This window comes from Felis catus, chromosome B4 (genome assembly GCF_018350175.1).
Source record: "Felis catus isolate Fca126 chromosome B4, F.catus_Fca126_mat1.0, whole genome shotgun sequence".
Classification (NCBI taxonomy): Eukaryota; Metazoa; Chordata; class Mammalia; order Carnivora; family Felidae; genus Felis; species Felis catus.
This window is the reverse complement of record NC_058374.1, coordinates 103,500,133-103,523,463: the sequence shown is the minus strand read 5'-3', so window position 1 is coordinate 103,523,463 and position 23,331 is coordinate 103,500,133. Positions and strand designations below refer to the sequence as shown.

General features: G+C 37.0%; 1 protein-coding gene across 1 annotated transcript in view; it reads right to left on the bottom strand.

Annotated features, from left to right (window-relative positions):
- Positions 1-23,331, bottom strand: part of OTOGL (otogelin like) — a 140,699-nt gene that overhangs the window by 22,575 nt on the left and 94,793 nt on the right. Inside the window, exons 35-44 of the mRNA XM_019835272.3 lie at positions 18,100-18,179; positions 17,750-17,791; positions 14,889-14,962; positions 11,473-11,650; positions 10,811-10,953; positions 10,544-10,567; positions 10,356-10,448; positions 7,968-8,157; positions 4,885-5,099; positions 1,429-1,570 (exon numbers count right to left, since the gene is read on the bottom strand). Coding sequence (XP_019690831.2) covers positions 1,429-1,570; positions 4,885-5,099; positions 7,968-8,157; positions 10,356-10,448; positions 10,544-10,567; positions 10,811-10,953; positions 11,473-11,650; positions 14,889-14,962; positions 17,750-17,791; positions 18,100-18,179 — 1,181 coding nt within the window. The remainder of the gene's footprint in view (positions 1-1,428; positions 1,571-4,884; positions 5,100-7,967; positions 8,158-10,355; positions 10,449-10,543; positions 10,568-10,810; positions 10,954-11,472; positions 11,651-14,888; positions 14,963-17,749; positions 17,792-18,099; positions 18,180-23,331) is intronic.

The following is a 23,331-nucleotide window of genomic DNA, read 5'->3' as shown; positions in this document are numbered from 1 at the left end:
GCCCAGATCTGGTTGGGATAAATATAGATTCAACCAGTACGAAGTTACTTCTGTGTGTAGTGAGGATATACAACAGTCTACTCAGGATAAGCACAGAAATATGCTCTGAATATATAACTCAACCAAGCCATAAAAAAGAAAAATGCTGTGTGGTTAGGTTCAATCCTTCACTGTCACAAGAAACTACCATTGCTGAGCAGTTTCTAAATTATGTTTGAGAAAATTCTTTTGATTTTCAGTGATCTTAAAAAATCATACTTTTAAAAAATGAACATGTAGCTGGTGGGGACATAAATTGATAAAATCTCAGTGGGGAACAATTTGACAGTGTCTATTAAAGTTAGAGATGCCATACATTTCCCATGAATCAAGCTACCCACTCTTGAATAGTGATTACCTCTGGGAGCAAGGAGAGGTAAGAGATAGTAAGGCACACCAGGAGCTGCTTTATATCTGAAACAACGTCATGTAACCGGTGTTTGGGATATATTATTCTTTCTCTGTGTATTTTATTTTTTCCTCTAGGGAAAATGAAAACTTTTATCTTGGAACATTTCACTGACATTCATTTTGACCATATTTTACCGCTTAATCTATTTAATTGCTATTTCATAAATGAAATTAACATTGTTTTCTGTAAAATGTGCCCAGGACTGATGATAGGTTGAAAAAACTTTTTATGAAAAGCCTTACAACTTGATGAGAAAGCATGGGCCCTATAGATAAAAATGGGCCAACTATTAAACACAGAGAACAAACTAAGGGTGGATGCGGGGTTAAAGGGGAGGAAAAATGGGTGATGGGCATTGAGGAGGGCACTTGTTGGATGAGCACTGGGTGTTGTATGTGAGCCAATTTGACAGTAAATTATATTCATTAAAAAAGATAAAAATGAGCAAAGAATACATACAAAAGAAGAAGGATACACAAACACGTATTTGGAAAAAGATTGAACCTAGATATGGATCAAAGAAAGCCAGAAAGATTAGTTTCCAGAAAGTGGATACAGTATCAGGAAAGGAGGAAAAGGGGACAGAAAATCATGCATCCTCTTCACAAGCTCAGGAACAAGCTGGGCAAATGAGGCAGGTGGAATTGAAACCAACAAAATGTGCTCTGGGATACAGAATTCAAATCTTTTTTCCATTCCCTGTGATTTCTTCCACACTTCCGCTGATTTTGCTAGGTAATATTTTGTGGACTAGGTTTTCTTCTGGGACAACTGAGGCCGACCATAGGTGTAGATCAGGATGAAAATAGAAGTTGCCTATGTGGAAAAGCTGACATCTAACTTCTAGGTTACGTTGATAGGCATTTTATTCTTATGAAATTATTTTGTGGTGAAAAATGAAAAGAGAAAGAAGTGAATGCAAAAAATATGGAATGCTTTTTGATGGTGAGAAATATTATCTGAAATGTACTACTTACAGCAGTAATCTGGTGTTCTCCACTGAATACAGATGTCGAACCTGTTGCACAGAGCCACATACGCAGAAATTGCATCACATTCATAGTTCCAGAAATAGGTGTAATTGATCCACATCTTTTCACAAAAGTTCTGCGGTGAAACCTAGAGATACATTTTGCCTTGGGATAAGTTCTGTTGTTTTATTTCTCTGAAGGGCCTAAGTTACACTAAAGCTATTCAGAGAATAAAAGGGTGGCAAGTTAGTATTTACTATGGCTCTTCCTTGACCTGCGATTCCAAATTTCATAATACCATATGTCATCTCTGATGGTATAATATTTTTAAACACATTCTGGATAAGATAAATATTGCCTGCACTAATCTACATAAATCTACCTTATAAAGATAAAAGAGAAACAAAGCATGTGTACCTAGCACAATCTATTTCTGATATTATACTTTGGGTTATAATTGTCCTTTCCATATATTACATAGGACTTGAATCCATGACAGATAAAACCGGAAGCTCCTGAAGCGTTCCATAATGACACATGGCCTTCCTATTAAATGAGGTTTTAAATGCTTCTCAAAAAAGGTAGTAATATTGAACATTGAATAATTTATATAGTTTGACTTGCCTCAATTTAGAGACACATTTGTTTCTATAGATGGTTTCATTTTGATCTAGAAATGCCTGAAATCTAAATAATTTAACTTGTAACACCACTTATTCCAATTTTTCTCTCTGCTCTTTCATTCAGCAAACATACTAAACATCCACACACACATCCTAAATTCTGATACAGCTCAAAGTGCCGGATAAAAATACTAAATATTCTTCCTATCTCATCATTTCTTCTTCAAGGTCCATATCTATAAAAAACCAAGATTCTACATTCTTTTAGTCTTCTTTACGGAATCTCCTTGGTTTCCAACCACTTTAACTTGTATGGAATACTTGCTGTGGTCAAGAGTATCCCCACTGCCAAATCCAGGGAACACTGCTAGTTTCCTTCTTAAAACCCTCTCCTTGGACTTGGTGTGTACTTCGTTCTATTGCCTATTTACCTGTTTATTGTCAGCTCCTCTGCTGCCTTATATTCTGAGTGTTTCTCTAGATTCCATCCTCAATGGACACGTCCGCTAGCTACTAATGTTCTTCCTGGACTCATACCACCAATTGTGGGCATTTAAATCTTTTCCTAGCTGTGAGCTAATATATGGTAAATATACAGAGCAGACACTGGCACATTGCACACTACTTATTGTTATATTTAAAAATCCATATGCAAATGAGTCCCCAGACCTGATCTCTGGACTCAACTTACCTCCTCTGAGCTCCAGAATTATGTTTCTAAGCTTTTTCTGGGTATTTTTGTTTTGAAATTCCATATGACATAATTCATCCGAAGTAAAAAAATTATATATATTTCTGCTTAACCCACAAAAGCTGATTCTCCTGTATCTCCCATTCATATATACTCACTTATGCATGTTTCATAATTTACTGAACACCTAACTATATATCAGGCATGGTGCTATGCATGAGTATAAAGGTCAATAACACAGACCTATTCTCTGCCTGTGGATCTCTTAGCTAAAAAAGGTCTTTGAATAGATTCGAGGCGTCACCATGCTAAAATGAATTAGAGGACGCAAGAGTTCCAGCTAGAAAAACTAGAAGCTTAAAAGCCCACTGGCAGGAAAAATCTTGGAATGTTCAAGAAGTTGAAAGGAGACAGGAGAGTGTAGCACAAGAGGAAGCTAGAGAAATAGGTGGGCCAGAGTGTAGAGGACCCATAAGTCTTGATAGGAAGGTTGCTTGGCATGTACTTTACATATGAGTGAGAGACGCTGAAGGGTTTTAGGTAGAAGAATGATAGAATCCAGGCAGATCATCTGCCTGCTTTGTGGAGATTTTCAAATGAAGATGAAGCTTACAAGTGGGAAAACCAAATTACCAGCATTCCTTTCTTTTGCCATCCGATTCACTGGGAACAGATCTGTTCCTGTGATCTGGCTATGATAGACTAAATGGCACCCTGTGTTGCCTCACTAAGCCTTTAATAGTTAAGCTGGAAAATTCCTGATTTAATCAGCCTTCTAAGTTCTCCATCAAAAATGCAATTTTTTTGAAAATCATTATGCTTTAAAATGACATTGAAGTGAGTTTTAACATGTTTGTTATTTTTTTCATTTTTATATGTCTGCTTTTCAAAAAAAATGTAAATAATTAAAACCTATCTTCATCCATGGGACGCCTGGGTGGCTTAGTAGGTTAAGCACTGTTTCTTGGTTTTCGGCTCAGGTCACGATCTCATGGTTCCTGAGTTTGACCCCCCACGTCCGGCTCTGCACTGACAGAGCCTCCTCTCTCTCTGACCCTCCAGTCTTCTCTCTCTCTCTCTCCCACTCTCTCTCTCAAAAAGAAATAAATAAACTTAAAAAAAAAAAAAGCAAAACCCATGACTTCACATCCTTTGCCTTTCCCTGAGGGAACTCATGGGGCAGGCTGAGGACTATGGAGTCTACACTCCATGTTCTGGCATGGAAGGTGCCACACAGTGAATTCCTTCCTGCCTTGACAGTTCCCTCATCCTCTTTCCCAGGCTCTTTCCCTCCATATGTCTTACACTCAACTATTTCAATGTCTTCCTAACATGGCCTTTTACACAAAACTTGCTGTTATACATACTGTTATACATATCTGCCTAGGTGTCCCTTCCTACCTCTTCTCTCCTGGCAAATTTATCCTTCTAAGTAAATCAAACATCTAAAACTACGAGCAGTCTCCTCCAAACCTGGGCTCCTATATCCCTCCAGACTGTCTATTGTCAGATACCTGTTTACAAGCTTGCTTTCCCACCAGACCTCCCGAGGACAAGGGACAGTCTTGCTCATCTTTGGATCACAGGAGTTCAGCAGAAAGCCTTGAGGGTGCTGGATGCTCACAAACTTTTCATTAAATGATTTACGAAGTGCTGTATTTGTCCCTAACAATGGATCTTTTTTTAATGATACAGATTATTTAAAATATCTACTAGTCACATAAAGTCAGAAAGTTAGAGACAAAGAATATTTAATTGAATATATGACAGGTTCTATTACACGTATACACCTAAGAGGCTAGGATCATAGAGAATTGATAATATCCTCACTGTCTTGGTTTCTCTATTGGGTTATCAAGTGACATTGATTTCTTTCTCCTAGAGGCATTTATTTGTAGGACATAATTTCATTTTTCTTGGAATCTGTCGATAGAATTCTAAAAAAACAGGAGAATGAAAGATAATTATTCTTCTTATCTCTTTAAGTCTATAAAAGTAAATGATTCTGAATTCCAAAGCATACTGACAGAAGGTTTGGGGCTAAACTCTTCTCACTAGAAGAACATCATGGCAAGAACAGGAATTTATTGGCATTAGTCTCAGTATGTCTAACATGATAGTTCTTATCTATGGTTGCCCTTAACTTACTTTATTATGGCATGGAATGAAAACCCTTCTGTTCAATAACTCAATGCAGCGACTGCAATCATGTTCAGTACAATTCCTAACGGGTCTTCTTGTTGTTACTTCAAATGATTTCTCAATTTCCCAGCTCTCGATAAATAATTCTATGTCTTCCATGTTTGTAATAATTGTGCCATTTTGCATTCTTAGATCGTCATCTGGATCATCATTGCAAATTCCTAGAAAGATACGTGACATTTGAAAGGAAAATTTTTTCCACTTCAACCAAATGTAGGCAGCAGAAATAAATCATCTTAATAATTGATTTGAAATGAATAAATTATTTACTGAACAAGGTGCCAAATGTATATCCTTTAACTTTAATGTTGATGGATTTTTAAATTATGTATCTGGTTCTTTGATAAAATAGTATAGAGTTTTCTTAACCAGATAAGAAAGAAACCACAATCCTGGAAGTCAAGACATGTGAAAAAAATGACAGAAAATGAAGAAAGAGGAGATTGACTCTGCTCCCACACTCTTCCACTACTATTACCACTACTTCCTAATTTAAGAATTAGCTCTTAAGCTTGCCAAGATATTCCTTAGAATAGTGGGTGTTTGCCTCCCAGATATCCATTCTCCCAGGAAAACCCTGCCTGTAAACATTAAATTTTACCTTTCAGGAAGTATCCCTGCCCCATCACCACTACAGGAGAGAGCTATGATTGGCATAAAGGTAATTCTTACTCCCTCTCATTAACACTATTGCAAGTAATAAGCCAATCAGGTCAGGCAGTCACCTAGACACATGGATACATTCAGCACTTGGACAGCCACAGCCAAACAGGATTTGACCTGGGAATTCTAAGGCATAGACAATCTCCCTTCCTTGGGGTGGTGTGGCCTATTGATGGTTATAACGCTTTGACCTGCTATGGCCTCTAGTTTCCTGAGGAAGGCTAGACTGATGATGGAGCTTGCTCTTTATCCAGTGTAGTACAGAGCCAAGGGAAATACAGAGAAATGGCCCAGAACCCCGATCATACGTGATCTGAAAAGATCTAATCTTTCTTAATCCCCAAGGCTCCAACTATAAAAGATATAACTTAAACATTTTTTTTCAAGTATCAAATCTTAATCCTCAGGTAGATATATCAAGATCATAAGAGTTGCTGCTACCATATTGCCTCATCCTTGTAAATACACAAGGAACTGAATGCAATGCAAAAACAAACAAATAAAAAAACAAATCACAAGTAAAGTGAACTATACTGTAAAGCAGCTACTATTTTTTAAGTCTAAACTTTCCTGGGAAAAAGTAATTGCTAATAAAAATATTTTTTACTGCAATGCCAGGCACCACCCCTGTAAACTTCACAGTGCTGTGTAGAACGAGGTATTCATACAGACCTCCCATTCTAGGGTCCGTACTCAATTTAGCTCACACTCTTGTTCACTACAATTTTTTCAGCCAGCACCCAAGCTAGTAGACATGAAGCCACTCTTCTCCTACTATGGAAGTTACAAAGTTTAGGGGGTGAATCTTGGCTAGCAAAAAGGTGACCCTAGCCTTTTTTCTTTACAGTAATTACTTGAGAATCCAGTTAGCAGAGTGTGCCTGTAAAAGCATGAGCCGACAATGAGGGGGAAAGCAAACACAAAATAAAACAGAAATCATAGCACATAAAAGTGATAAATCATCAGAGATATATGCATTCCCAAAGTCTCTGAGTATTAATCAATAATAATTGATTTTTTATGTATAATCAATACTATACATACTCAAATAATCTTTTGTGCTATGCTTAGCATACTATAAATAGGCAAGGAAATACGTAAACCTTTTCAGCCAAACGTTGCCCTAAATGTTTTAAAGAAGAAATTAGAGTCTTTTATGTAATTTGTTGAGGGAAAGGACTTAGTCTTATTTGTTTTTGGGTTGTCAGCACCTAGCACTGTGTTAGACACTCAGGAGGTGATCCATAAACTTTTACTCAATTAATATTTAGTGATATTAAAATAAATATATTTGTACTAAACTAATATCTATTGATTGTATGTATTAAGCAATGTGTCAAGTGTTTGACATTAACTTTCACATTCAACCCTAACAACAATCTTGAAGGTAGAATATTGTTATTCCCATTTTAAAGATGAGGAAACTGATATTCACTTAAGAGCATGGAGCTATAGGGGTGCCCAGTGACTTAGTCAGTTAAGCATCTGACTCTTGATTTCAGCTCAGGTCATGATCTCACGGTTCAGGAGTTTGAGCCACTGTGAGTGTGGAGCTTGGGATTCTCTCTCTCCCCGTCTCTCTCTGCCCATCCCCTGCTCATGCTCTCTCTGTCTCTCTCTGTCTCTCTCTCTCTCTCTCAAAATAAATAAATAAACTTAAAAAAAAAGAGCATAGAGCTACAAAGAAAATAGCCTCCATCAAACATCAAAACCAGTATTATACTTTTTAATTTTGTTATGTACTTAGAGGTATTTGTAATTTATTTCCTTTGGCTTATAACTCTTTATGTGTCTATGTAACATGGTGTGGTATTAGCCTAGGTGTAAAGATACATCTAGGCATTACACTTTATAACAAAACTGTGACAAATATTGAGAGCATTGTGTTCCCTGTATGTAACGTTCAAGGTGGCTTAAGCAACTAAGTTTTCCCCTATTTCAAATTTTAACATAATAAGGAATAAACAATATTTTTAAGCCTTTAACCTTTCTATAACTTCCTACTTTTCACTTGTAAATTAACACTAGTACTAACTTATGTGGGCTATTGTTAGAATTGAATAAGTTCAAGTATATAAAATAACGCTTGGCACCTTATTAATGATTAATAAAGATGAACTAGTAGGAATACAAACAGTATTACAGTAGTAGTAAACATATATTTCCAAAAAATATGCAAACTGAACTGTTATTTCTTGCTTCTTAGCCCATTTTTTTTAAAGCTACTGCTTTCTTTAGTATTCACGTGAGCCACTGAAAGTTAACACCACACCTCGAATATAAAAAGTGGGGCATCAGGGGCCAAAATGGTAAATGTGGACAGGAAAACAATTAGAAGACATTGAGATTTGAAAAGCAATGCTCACCACAGAGTCCTTCTGTATAAGATGACAAGTTAAATCGAAAGCCAAAATGAATGTCTATGATCCCTGTAAGGTGAGCCCACTTTACGATTAGTCCAGCTGGAGTCGTAATCACATACATGGTACCAGAATCTTCTATGGACAGTTCTTGATTTGAAAAGGGCAGAGGTACTACAACAGAATCCACTTCTACCTAAAATAAGAAATTTTACATCTGTTAGGAAACTGTTTATGTTTACATATACACCCATTACAAGTAGGAGAATCAGATGACTCCATTTCTTCTTGTTGAATATAAACTATTTCCTACGTTTTTAAAAATTTATCTCCCTGCTGATGCCACAGCTTCAAATAACTTCTAAGCTCATTTATTATTCCTTTGTTGTATCCTGCTATATTCAGTATTTGTTCTAACCCTTCTGCCCCTTATATTCTTCAAAACTAACTTTCTTCTATGTTAAGTATGCTTTTCTGTCTGTTTCCCTCAGTATATGTTGATTACACCATTATCTGCTAAAATGAACTTTTGATGCTAAAGTTATTTTCAGGATGTTTTCTTTAATCTGGGTCCTTTCTTTGCTCTTCTAAATCAGTGTTTAACTATAATGTTCCTAACAATCATCTGTCAAGCTTGGTAAAGATTAAGATTCCCAGCAATTCTATTTCCTAGGTTTGGATGGGATTCTAGACTCTGTATTTGTAACGTGTACTCTTGGTAATACAAATGTAGGCAATCTGAGGATTATATTTAGAAATCCACTGTTATAAATGATGGCAAAGACACGGAACCAGAAATAAATTTGTCAGTCATGTCTCCCCAACCAACCAGTTTCTCATTTTTATATCTTCCTCATACTGCCACCTGCAGGCTGAAATGTCCTTACTCCTGCCTGGTTAATTTCTGCTCTTGGTTTAAGACTTCTCTCAGGTGTCACCTCCTCCAAAAATACCTATTTGACCTTTCTATAAACTGCATTAAGAGATCTGTTTTGGCAATATATTAGTCATACTCTATATACCTCCTATTGGTTTATAATTGGTCGACAGTTACATTTAGGCACCTCACATACAGCTACAAATTACTTGATACCAGGACCTGTGTTGTCTTATCACATAAACTCTCATTAAATAATTCTTAAATAATTAGTTTTTAACTGAATACATGACCAGCGAGGTAAAAAATAAGCCCTTTGGCCCCCAAAGCTCATAATAATATCACTGACCAGATTTGAGTTTAAATTTATTTCTCATCCACTTCCTGTTAATATATCAACCTGATCAAATCAAAGGTATATATACAAATGCTATCATCCAAAAAATTACCCCATTCATGTATTTTGCTTTACCTAAAATTAAAGTTTCTAACACCGTACTATATTTTAGTTTCATTTTAATATTTTTTTCAAGTCGAGAATGTTTGGCCTGTGGTTAAAAAAAAAACAAAAAACATGGGGCGCCTGGGTGGCGCAGTCGGTTAAGCGTCCGACTTCAGCCAGGTCACGATCTCGCGGTCCGTGAGTTCGAGCCCCGCGTCAGGCTCTGGGCTGATGGCTCAGAGCCTGGAGCCTGTTTCCGATTCTGTGTCTCCCTCTCTCTCTGCCCCTCCCCCGTTCATGCTCTGTCTCTCTCTGTCCCAAAAATGAATAAACATTGAAAAAAAAATTAAAAAAAAAAAACAAAAAACAAATTCTTTCTAGAAGGTATATAACATCTCAGCCACTTTAGCAAAATCTTACACAATATTTTCTTACATTTTTGAGAGAAACATATCAGTAAAGTATCCAGCTTATAGCTCATCCCTCTCCAGTAAATATATATTCCTTGGGATAAAGGTTTTTCCTGTAAAATCAAAGGGTTTTTTTCCAATTTCCCAATACCTCCCCCTTCTTCAGTTTGGTTCAATAGCCAAATATTTCTTCATTTTTTTACTTTAGCTATCACATATTCATTGAAAAATGTTCATCAGCACTTCAAAACTATTTTTCTCTCAGTGGTCTTCATTCTGGTGTTCTTAGCTACTCCTTTTTTCAACCCTGTGATCTCTCTTTTTCACATCAGTTCCACTTTATCTAATGGAAAACACTAATGTTAACTGACACTAAGAAACTTGGGCCCTCACATTATCCAAGAGGACTTTCATGGATTTTACACGGCCATTACAGTTAACCTCACAAGGGGAGACATATTTGCAACAGTTGGCACATCTTGGAAGGAGAAATACAATATTAAGAAACACATTTTTTTTACTTTCCATGAAAAGAATGATTAAACACAATAGCAACGAAACTCTGCTGAAATGTTTAATTTCCCCTGGTTTGGGAAGGAATCATGTTTAATATAATTTCTTCATTTTCTCTAATGTGAGGATATCTTTCAACTTTGTGTTCTTACCTTTCTTGTTGCCCGATTAACAAGTATTTTATGTACTGATGTGGTCAAATTTAACTTCTTAAAACAAAGTCCATACGTTCTTCCAGAGGATGCCTTAATTTGAAAAAAAAATATTAAAACTTTATGGAGTTAAACATAATGTTGGCAATAAAGAGAAGGAGTTTATGAAACACTTTGCAAATACTCACTAGCTTTTTAAATGAATTTCCATTCTGAAAAAAAAAAGTAAAAAAACACTTAAAAATCTATTACTTGACTTTTAAAAACATTATGTGAATTAATTTTACGTGCCTCTAAATATAGTCACATGTAACATTTTCTTTTTTGTTTTAAGTGCTAGAAGATGTATCTCAGTGAGTTATTGAGCCCCTTCTCACTTTAGGAATATCTAATGTTGCTGTGTACATTAGCTATGGGTTTATGAAGAAATGACACAAGAATGGATTATGACCTACCTGATTCACAGAACATTTTTCAATGTGAACAACAATAATCTCTCCAGGAATTCTTAACAAGATGTAAGAAGCCATACTATATAAGGCTGCATTGTTTCCATCAAATGTAATAATACTCAGTTCTGACAACATGGAACACCGACCTAAGAAAAATGGTAGAGAGTGGGTTTGGTCTGTTAACTAATTATTTGTATTTGTAGTAATGACCGCTCTTTAAAAAAAAAAAAAAAGAAAACTTTTAAATTAGCATTATTATGTTTGACAAAAAGCAACTCTAAAAGTTACACATGGGAAAACAAAATTGTAAATGAAATGGACAAAGTTCAGCAATCACTTTGGCTTGATGAGTGAGGTGATCAGTTCAAAAAAAATAACAATCTTCTCCTGATTGGAAATTGACTGTCATGTAAGAAATGCAAACTTACAGGGCACCTGGGTGGCTCAGTCGGTTAAGTGTCTGACTCTTGTTTCAGCTCAGGTCATGCTCTCATGGTTCCCAGGTTCAAATCCCACATCAGGCTTCACGCTGACAGTGTGGAGCCTGCTTGGGATTCTGCCTCTCCCTCTCTCTCTGCCCCTCCCTTGCATGCTCTCTCTTACTCTCTCTCAAAATAAATAAGTAAATTTAAAATTTAAAAATAAATAAATAAATGCAAACTTACAAGGACATTCCCACTCAGGGCAGCAGATATCGGTGTTCACTTGAACGGGCCTTCCCCGGAAACCACAGTCAGGCATTTCCAAGTCCTTCGGGCAATTAAGAGACCAGTTGTATAACTGCCATTCCATATTAATGCATATATATTGGCTACAATTATAAACAGGATCAAATTGCTGAGGCTGTTAACAAAAAAGAAAGTTAGTTTTCTTTTTTCTATTTTCAACTAATGTTTTCAAATAACTTTTAAATTCCCCTTTCACCCTGCCCATAGTGTACATTTTCTAAATACGAAAGCTTTTGAAAGATGAACAATTAGAATTTCACTACAATTTCTGTTGATGTATTCTCTCCAAAATATTAGGTTTGGACTTAATTTAAGCTTTACCTTAATCTTTATTTGATATCAGAATTGCCCATATCCTCAGACATCTGAGCAAATTGAAGTCTTATATTGTCTTGATTGTTTTTGCAAACAGACCTATACAATAGAGGTTAAGGTTTCATATGTCCTGTAAAGCTAGTATGTCATTATAACTTCTGTTAATGTCAATTAAAAAAAAATACTACTTAATACTATAAATATTTCATTAAAAATTCACATGTGAAATCAGTCTAAAAGCCCCTGGACAGGGGCGCCTGGGTGGCGCAGTCGGTTAAGCGTCCGACTTCAGCCAGGTCACGATCTCGCGGTCCGTGAGTTCGAGCCCCGTGTCAGGCTCTGGGCTGATGGCTCAGAGCCTGGAGCCTGTTTCCGATTCTGTGTCTCCCTCTCTCTCTGCCCCTCCCCCGTTCATGCTCTGTCTCTCTCTGTCCCAAAAATAAATAAACGTTGAAAAAAAAATTAAAAAAAAAATAATAAAATAAAAAAATAAAAGCCCCTGGACAAAACCATTATAAATTATTTTATATATATATAGCTTACCGACTTCCAGATAAACAAATACAAAATAAATCAGTGGTAGATTTTTTAAAGTTTACGAATTTTATTGTATTTAAATTATGGTAATAATTATAGCAGTGATCAAACATTTATATCACTTATTATGTTTAAGACATTTTCTAATTAACCCATTTCATTCCCACAAAACAACCCTCTGAGGTAGGTACTACTATTTTTTTCCTGTTTTATAGATGAGGAACTCAGGAGGGTGAAGGTCAAAGTAACTTGCCCAAGATCACATAGCTAGTAGGTGGTATAGTCAGAATTTAAGTTCAGGGATTGTTACTCTGGAATCTGTGATCTTGACCGCTACTCTATACTGCATCTCAATGGATAGGGAAGAAAACTTAACAACTATTTAGCATCTATTATATGTCATGCACTAATAGTAGCTTCTTTCATTTGCTTCTCCCTAAATTTTTGAGCCAGTTTCTATCATCCCAATATTATACATGATCAAAAACAAGGATAAGAGAGGTTAAGTGCTTTTCTAACTAGTAAGACTATTAAGTGACCACTTCTAAATTTAAGAGCCAAGGGGAGGCAAATAATCAAGTCCAACTTTCCAAAATTTTCTGTGTGCAATTGTATCAATTCCCAGTATTGACCCTGATTTCCACTTCACCAGGAAAATGAAAATATTTAGACAAAACCAAAGCCCCTACAATATCTAAATTGCCTGAAAGAATGTACACCTTCCATTCTACTGAAACTATTTTTAACAAGGTCACCAATGAACTTTACTTTGCTAAATCCAGTGATCAATTTTTAGACCTCATCTTACTGACCTATTAACATATTTAGGATAGCTTATTACTCCATCTTCCTTATTGTTTTCTTTCCTTAGCTTCTAGACCAATTAGGATCTCCTCCATTTTCTCCTCTTTCACTAGTTAATACCCTTTAGTCGTTTGCCATCATTTCTTCCTCCTTCCTCTCTTCTCTATCTGCACACACACCTTTTGTGATTTCATCCCATCACTGAGTATTTCAAAATTTAATTCAGCTTGACCTCTGCTCTAAGCTCTATTTATGTCTACCAGGTCTGTACATCTGTAGGTTTTTGATGTCTAAGAGCAATCTCAGTCTTTACATGGCAAACCTGAACTCTTAGTTACACCCATCCCAGACCTTCACTTCCAACAATTTCCCCATCCTGATTAACGCCAACTTTATCCTTTAATTGCTCAAAGCAAAGATCTTAAAATCCTTGATGCCTCTGTTTCACTCACACTCCATGTCTAATCTTTTAGAAAATTCTGTGATCTTTGTATTCAAAACACATCCTGAACCCAGTTATTGGTCACCATTCCCACTGCTGTCACATGGTCCATGCCACCGTCATCTCTGCCTCAATTCCTGCAGTAGCTTCCTAACCTGTTCTGTTGTCTCTTTGCACCATACTCCCAACAGGTAAAATGATCCCAAAACAAAGCAGATCGTGTAATTTCTCTGCTCAAAAATACCCAGTGTCTTCCTGTGTCTTTTAAAATAAAAACCACAGTTTTTATAATCATCTACAAGACTTTACATAATATTATTTATTTATTTTCTTACTGCGGACTTACATAATGGCCTCATTATTATTTTAATATGGCAGGTACATTTTTACCTCTGGGCCTTTGTACATGATCCTGGAACTTTGTTTCCTGGTGTTCCAGACTGCATACACTGCCCTGTTTCTTGGCATGGTTTAGTACCTGAACTTCTCCAGATCTTTTACTCTACAGTACCTTATCAATGAGGATTTTCTGACCATGTCATTGAAAAGAGATTTTTTTTTTCTGAGAGCCTCTTCCAACATTTTATATAACTTAGTAACTTATTTTGTTTATTGGCTATCTTAGAACCTCCAGTGGAATATAAACTCCACAAAGGCATGGATGTTTGCTTGCTTTTACGTTGTTTTATCTATGGTACTTGAATAGCACCTGGCCAAAAACAGCGCTAAATAAATATTGGTGGAATAAACAGTTGGTTTATCAAACAGGTGGCACATTTGAAGAAGATAACTAACTGCTCAAGTCTCGGCCAAGACAATTTACAAGCTCTGGAGTCCAATGACCTGATCTTTTTTTGGCTTGTCAATGTATCTTTATTATCTGCCACAGTGGCTGGCATATAATTGCTGCCTAATAAGTATTTTTGAATGCCTGAAGCCCACGCTAGATAAGTCTTTATTAAAGGATAATACTTAAGACTTCATTTGAATTTTGTTTTTCTTAGTGTGACCAGAATCTTACTAATTAATAAGACATATCTAAATCAGTTAAGAAAATACAGTGTGTTCATTCCTCAAAGAGGGCACACACACACAAACTTCCTAAAATGTAACGCATATTTCTTAGCATCTTTTGACAAAGATAGATTAGAGAGCATAGCAAAAGAAGTTTAATAGCATTTGGATAGTGATACAGAAACTTGAATAGAAACTACCAGGAAAAGACAAGTAGCTGGAATAGATTACCCAGTCATACCTCACATTCCAAACCTGGCGTTGGTGTTAACATATCAAATACAGTGAAGTCTGATGGAGTAATCATTTCTGGACCTGTTAGGAATGAAGATATCCTTTCCATCAGTGAAATGGAAGCCATCAAGTATGGAATTTACATGTAGTAGAAACTGCTAAAAAAATTTCATAAAGACTTTCCTTTATTCCTCACAAGAACTTGGCACAGTAGATAACAATACCATTATCATTTTTCAGATACGGAAACTATCTGTATAGACAGGTAAGCTAGTAAGTGTCAGGGGCAGAATTCAAACTAGAGAATTCTTATTCCAGAGCTCTGGCTTTTCATCACCATTCTATAAACATCTTCACTGTTTCACAGCTTCAACACAATTGTTTGAATAAGTAAAACTATCAGTGACATCACTAAAGACTGCTCAGGAGTTCGAAATTTTGTTGCCTTTAAAAAGTAAGTAGCGAAGCTGATTCATTTCCCTCAGTGAATATCTAGAATGTATTTCTTGCAAGCAGAATCCACAGTGCTGTGAACCACATGTGGACCACCATTGGTGGGTGCAGTAAAGGAGTGATTCGTGGAAAGCGAAGATATGATTAGTAAACACATTTGTAAGTCACCTTCAAAAGCTTTTTGTAAGAACTAAAGTTATCTCTAAACTATTCAAAGCTGGAAGGACCACAGAATAGCCAAAATAGATGGTTGAAATTTTGTCTAGCTATAATTAATGTTCATTAGTGATATTGTCTAATAATGACTGTATTCATTTCATATTGCTGCTGTAACAAGTTATTACAAATTCAGTGGCTTAACATGTCACCAATTTATTACCTTGTGGTCCTGGAAGTCAGAAGTCTTAAAGTCAAGGTACCATGAAGGGCTGCATTCCTTCTAGAGGCTCCCAGGAAGAATCTGTTTCCTTGCTTTTTCTCCCTCTTTGAATCACCTGAATACCTTGGCTTGTGGTCCCTTTCTTCATCTTCAAAGTCATAGCATAATATCTTCAAATGTCCCTCACTTTCCCCCTCTACTCTGATTCTGTCATCAGAATCACCTTCTCTGACTCTGACCACCCCCCCCCCCGCCACTTTCTTATCAGGACCCTTGTTATTACATTGGGCCCATATGGATAATCCAGGATAATTTCCCCATGTTAAGTTCCTTAACTTAATCACACCTGCAAGTCCCTCTGCAAGTCCCTCTGTAAGGTCATATTCACAAATTCTTGGGATTAAGTTGGGAACATATTTGGAGGGCCGTTATTCAGTCCACCACAATGATGTAAGAAAAAACTTACATTTTAGTTAAATAAATTCTCTAAATAATCTTAATTTTGTGCTCATTTTACAGTTTCTAATTTGCAGAATAAAGGAGGACAAAAAATCCTATCCCTTGGTCCTATAAGCAGTGATCATGATATACAGATGTTGTATCTTCTAGAGAATATGAAACAACACAGACTTAAATATTTTTATTCTTTTTAAAAAAGTTTTTAATATTTATTTATATCTGAAGGAGAGACAGATGGAGTGCAAGTGGGGAGGGGCAGAGAGAGAGAGAGCCACAGAATCCAAAGCAGGCTCTAGGCTCCAAGCTGTCAGCACAGAGCCTGACACAGGGCTTGAACTCACAAATCATGAGATCATGACCTGAGCCAAAGTCGGATGCCCAACTGACTGAGCCACCCAGGCACCCCTTAAATATTTTTATTCTTATTACCATAAACTTTTAAACAATAGGAGAGGAAACAAAATTCTAGTCCAAAACAAGCACAGTCATGGAATATTCTAATGACTTAACAGGACTAAATGTATGCAAAGTGCTTAGTCCGGTGCCTGGCATGTACTAAGAACTCAACATACAGAAGCTAATAAAAATAGTGGTAATAGCGACAGATAGAAGGAGGTTTATGTATGTCAACTATAATTCAGTTTTTAAAATTTTGTTTATTTAAATGGTTGGTTCAGAATATTTTTACTTTAAAAATCTCTAGGGGCACCTGGGTGGCTCAGTTGGTTAGGTGTCTGATTTTGGCTCAAGTCATGGTCTCAGGGTTCATGCTGTCAGCACAGAGCCTGCTTCAGATCCTGTGTGTGTCTCTCTTTGTCCCTCCCCCACGTGCATGTGCACATGTTCTCTCTTTCTCTCAAAAATAAATAAACATTAAAATGATAAATAAAATAGAAAATAAAAACTCTCTTAGAATGGACTATGAAATCCATAACTCCTACATAAAGTCAGAACTTCCTACTTGCCTTTTTTAGCAGATAATTTAATTGGCAATACAATTAAACAATGATAATATAACCAAAAAAAATAAGAAATATCTGAACTTTTCTAACGTGTAACCTCAGGAAAAATAATACATTAAGTTTGTCAAGCCTTAGTGTGAGTAGAATTATCAAACCCTTTCCTAAGCCAAGTTTCATAGAGAGGGAGAAGAGTGAGGTATGAGCCAGACTGCCTACTGCAGAGGCCGGGACAGAACACAAGAACGGAAATGGAAATGCCAAAGGATGACTTCATTTGCATTAACATCTCTTCAGAGTCAACTTAATCACTGTGAAAATTTAAGCAAGATTTAGTGAAACCCAAATTCTAGGTTTAAAATGTGAGAGAAGTCCTTGTTATCTATACGAACTGAAATGGAAGAGGTGAACTGAAGGAAGAAGCCATTCAGACAACCTGGAGTGCTGAACCGGTGAAGGCTGTGTAACAAAACAAAGTGAATGCTGGGTTTTCTGGCCAATGGGATAGTACTGATGTCAGCAGCTATTATAAGTGCACCAAGACTTAAATTACATAAGTCTAATTTTAAGATCTCAAATTGTAACAAAGAGCTGTAAATATGGGTAGAGATGTCTTACCTGGAGGCATTAATGCTGGTTCTGTGGGAATCAGAGGGATGCCTACAAAACACACAAAGATACTCTTCCTTAATCTGTTTCGCTTAAAATAAACCCATGTATACTTCCTATAAGGATCTTCAGGCTCAAGGAAAGTGTTTTGGAAGAGAGAGAGCACAGGAAGGATTTTAGAGGGAAGATTCACATGTTTTAGGAAAGCAAATAGAAACAAAAAATTGTGGAAGGGATATTGAAGAAGAATATAACAGAAATTGTTTAAAATTTCTGTTTACAATCACTTGCTATCAATAGAGAAAGGAATATTCAAGTGTTTCATTTTTCAGAATAAATTAGGTAAGGTTCATACTTACAGTCTCCTGGATAAACACATTTGAAGGTGACCTCATCAAGGATCATATTTTTAGGGCAGTAGGGCAAGCATCCTTCAACTCTTTACATGAAAAAAAAAATTAAAGTGAAAAAAGTTTAAAATATAAGAAAAATACTGCATTTAATATATGCAACTAAGACATATATTTCCTGAAAGTTTTCTATTCTCCTCATCAAGCACTAAGGAGTGTTTGATTTGCCACCATTCCATCATACTTCATTTTATGAAATCCCATTCCCTAGGGGATGATAAAGGGATGTCTTTCATGATTAATGAAGAATTTGAACACAGAATTTTCAAAACATATACTTATGTTTGGAACACACTAAAGCCAATGTCTATAAATCACTGAAAATGAAGAAGAATCATTTATTATGATTTTAATCTACATTTGTTGTACTTTCCACTCCTAAATTCCCCCAAATCCCAGAAGACAGACATGCATTTTAAATATCCTCACCTTAAGAACAATAGTAAAACAAAAGAGACACTTCAGTGGCTCTCTCTGCCTATTTTTAAGCCCTCAATTCATTGAAAAGATATTAGGAATCACTGCCTGGAAGGGACAGAGGTAGAACATGGTTGTGATTCTTTGCGAACAGGGAAGGGGAGGGGCAGAAGCTGTAGTTCTCAAGAGCACAAATGTTTGGCAGTGTCCTGGGAGGATATGGTTGTATATGAGCCTATGGAGATTGGATTTCAACTTCCAGAACATCTGATTTTTGTAAGGATCTCTCCTTCTTGTACATGGCACCAGAGCAAAGCAAGAGTGCCATATTTGTGGCACCCGGGTGGCTCAGTTGGTTAAGTGTCCAACTCTTGATTTCAGCTCAGGCAAAACTGTGATCTCAAAGTTCGGTATCTGGGATTGAGTCCCACGTCGGGCTCAGTACTGACAGCAAAGAGTCTGCTTAGGATTCTCTGTCTCCTTCTCTCTCTACCCCTTCCCCCCACCCTCACTCTCTCTCTCTCGCTCTCTCAAAATAAATAAATAAGGTTAAAAAAAAAAAGAGTCCCAAATTTAAAGAAGCTATGGATGCCTTGGACATCATGGGCCAAAGACAAGAAGGACCATCTGGAATGCTTTTTATCTAATGGAATGAAGCCAATATAATAAGTGAGGTCACATTTTCCTCACTTATTGAGGAATCAGTGTCCAATGTATTGAGGCTCAGAGTCCAATGTATTCTGATTCAAAGAAAATAAATGTAATCTTTTGTGTACAATCAATTATTTCACTCATACTAGAGAGGATTAATGCAAACATTTTTATTTTTTTTTTTAATTTTTTTCAACGTTTATTTATTTTTGGGACAGAGAGAGACAGAGCATGAATGGGCGAGGGGCAGAGAGAGAGGGAGACACAGAATCGGAAACAGGCTCCAGGCTCTGAGCCATCAGCCCAGAGCCTGACGCAGGGCTCGAACTCACGGACCGCGAGATCGTGACCTGGCTGAAGTTGGACGCTTAACCGACTACGCCACCCAGGCGCCCCAATGCAAACATTTTTATAAAAAGCCTTGCCTACCTGCTTCTCAAATACACTAGGAGGTAGTAATAATATTGTAAATATTTTTAGACATTTCCAACTGCCACCTCTGTAAAGAATTGGATTTAAAAATACTCAAGGACTCTTTCCAATTCAAGATGAAAATGAACTTGGTACTAGGGGTAGGTATTGCCACCAGAGGACACTAATTCATGGAAGAAAATCCAGGCAACACTTTAAAAAACAAGAAAAGCTAATTTCTTGTTTAACATGAGACACATTTAGCCATCTCTTAGATATCTCCCTCACAGATGATTTTTTTACATAAACAGTTTAGCTTATGTGACCAATTGTTTATTTCATAAAGTAGACTTGAATAATAAAACTTTAAGTGGTATACAATGTTCTTACTCTACTCTAAACTTTGTCAAACAAAAAATAAAAATTAAAGTTACTATATCGCTGAAGAGACTAGGACCAGTTGGTTATCATTAAGTTAAATAAACATCAATTTTGCGTAACTCAATTACTTTGCAATTGTTTTCTGCAAGTCAAAACCACAGCCACTTTCTTAAAATATTTTGCAAAACTCAGTAGCTTATTCCTTTAAAATGTCTTCATGGCTGCACATGGCAGATTCCCCTTTATTTTGTCACACAACTGATAATCTATTCAACTTCTGACTGATAAATTAATGCCTCAGATGCAGACCAGTTCTTGTAATAGGTATATTACATAACAGAAATAACTGTATTTACATATGGGCTCTATGGTATGCTAGTTGGCATCTTTTCTCATAGAAGTTCTCATTTCCACTAGATATTTTTATTTTTAACACTTGCTATGTGCCAGAAAACTGCAATTATCTAGAACAAGGGTGGTGGTTCTGTGGGGGACTTGGCGGAGGGGTGCAGAGCTTTGTTAAATCCCCAGCTCAGTATTTGAATCTCCCTTCAGGGCTGCAAATACAAGGAGGAACAATAATTAGGCACCTTGGTGCAGGGCAAAGGGAGGAGTTGAAAGAAGAAAGAGATGGCAATAGAGATAAGAAACAGGTTGGCCACAGTGGCTCAGTCAGTTGAGTGCTGACTTTGACCCTGGTCATGATCTCATGGTTCTTGGGTTCGAGCCTCACGTTTGGCTCTGTGCTGATAGCTCAGAGCCTGGAGCCTGCTTCGGATTCTGTGTCTCCCTCTCTCTCTGCCCCTCCCCGCTCATACTCTGTATCTCTCTTTCCCTCAAAATTAAACATATTTTTAAAAAGAAAAGGAAAAAAAAGAAAGAAACAGCTTGGCCAGGGCAAAGGTTTATCCTGAGCCTCTTCTCTGTATCCTAACTATAACAAAAGAGAAGGTTTGGAATAGCTATAGACCAAACTAAGGAAGCATTGAGGATCTGGGTTCAACCACCTAGTAGATTGGTCATACCACAAGAAGTAATAAAGTAGCCAAATGCCACTTCAAAATATAGCCCATTTCCTCCTGAGCCAGGCTGGTCGTGCTCTCCGATCTTTCTTCCTTCCTTCCTTGCCTATGAGCTCCTCACTACGGAGCCCCTGTTGTTTGCCTTCCTCCTGATGACTACTGGAAGAGGCAGGAAATAGGCTGTGACCAGGAGAGGTCCAAGTGAATGCTGAAGATGTCTCCTTTCCAGAAAGAATTGGCTGTTCTTATTTTTAAGAAAGTAAATAGAAATGCTTCCTTCCCTTCTCTCTGCTCCCATTGCACATCATATCCAGGAGAGGTTCAAAACCCTGCCCACTGCCTACAGACTGTGTGATGTAGTGCAAAATGTGTCACCTCTCTGCGCCTCTGTAGGGTTTTTCCCTGGAAAAGGGGAATAAAGAGATTACCCATTTCACAGCACTCAGCACAGTGTGAGTAACACTATAAAGACCACAATGTGCTAATTGTTGTCCTCATTATTGCTTTGGCCCTCTTTCCACTATATTGTCATTATCAGCTTTTGTTTCTGTCTTCTTCCTAAAGGCTGTGAAATCCTTGAAAGAGACGCTGTGTCTGAAGGAAACAATAAACAAAACTGAAAGGCAACCAATGGAATGGGAAAGATATTTGCAAACGACATATCAGATAAAGGGTGGTATCCAAAATCTATGAAGAACTTATCAAATTTAACACCCGAGAAACAAATAATCCAGTGAAAAAATGGGCAAAAGACATGAATAGACACTTTTCCAAAGAAGACATCCAGATGGCAAACAGACACATGAAAAAATGCTCAACATCAGTCATCATCAGGGATATACAAATCAAAACCACAATGAGATGTCACCTCACAACTGTCAGAATGGCTAACATTAACAACTCAGGAAACAACAGATGTTGGCAGGGATGCGGAGAAAGCGGATCTCTTCTGCACTGCTGGTAGGAATGCAAACTGGTGCAGCCACTCTGGAAATATGGTGGTTCCTCAAAAAATTAAAAATAGAACTACCCTATGACCTAGCAATTGCACTACTAGGTATTTATCTAAGGGATACAGGTATGCTGTTTCAAAGGGGCACATGCACCCCAATGTTTATATTAGCACTATCAACAATAACCAAAGTATGGAAAGAGCCCAAATGTCCACTGATGGATGAATGGACAAAGAAGATGTGGTATATATATATATATATATATATATATATATATATATATATACACACACACACACAATGGAGTATTACTCATCAATCAAAAAGAAATCTTGCCATTTGAACTACATGGATGGAACTAGAGGGTATTATGTTATGTGAAATTATTCAGTCATAGAAAGATATTAAATCCAACAGTATAACCCACAGCCCTAAGTTCAAAATATGTTCAGAATCTTTACATTTTTCATAGCTTCCAGGACTACCAACCTAGTGAAATCCCCTTCATACCTTGTCAGAATTACTGACCAGTTCTGCCCTTGTCCTTCCCTTCCTCAACAGTCACTGCAACAGCCAAGAAGACTTCTTAAACATAAATCAGATCATGTCACTTCTCTGTTAAAAATATACCAGGGTATTGCTCAGAGAAAAAGACAGAGTACTCACAATGGGCCACAGGCCCTGTAAGATTTGCACACCACTATGATTCTCTGGTTTCATCTCCTACCTCTCTCAACTTTGTTCACTGTGCTCCAACTAACTGACTTCTTTGTTTATATTTATTTTTTTTTTAAACTTTTTTTTTTCAACGTTTATTTATTTTTGGGACAGAGAGAGACAGAGCATGAACGGGGGAGGGGCAGGGAGAGAGGGAGACACAGAATCGGAAACAGGCTCCAGGCTCTGAGCCATCAGCCCAGAGCCCGACGCGGGGCTCGAACTCACGGACCGCGAGATAGTGACCTGGCTGAAGTCGGACGCTTAACCGACTGCGCCACCCAGGCGCCCCATCTTTGTTTATATTTAAATAAGCCAAACAAATTCCTACCCCAGGACTTTGCACTGTTCTCATATTGAAAGACTCTTTCCCCAGGCATCCACATGGCCAGTTCCCTTACTTCCTTTATATCTCTGACCACACGCTACCTTGTTCATCTGTTTTTCCATGAGCACCCTATGTAAATTAGCAAAGATACACATATGCTTTATGCTCCCTATCTCCCTTACTTTCCTTTATTTCTCTTCATAACACATATCTCCATCTAACAATGTATTATACTACATATTTATATTTTTGTTTGTTTATTCTCTGCCTTAACCCAACAAAATGTAAGCTGCATGAGGGC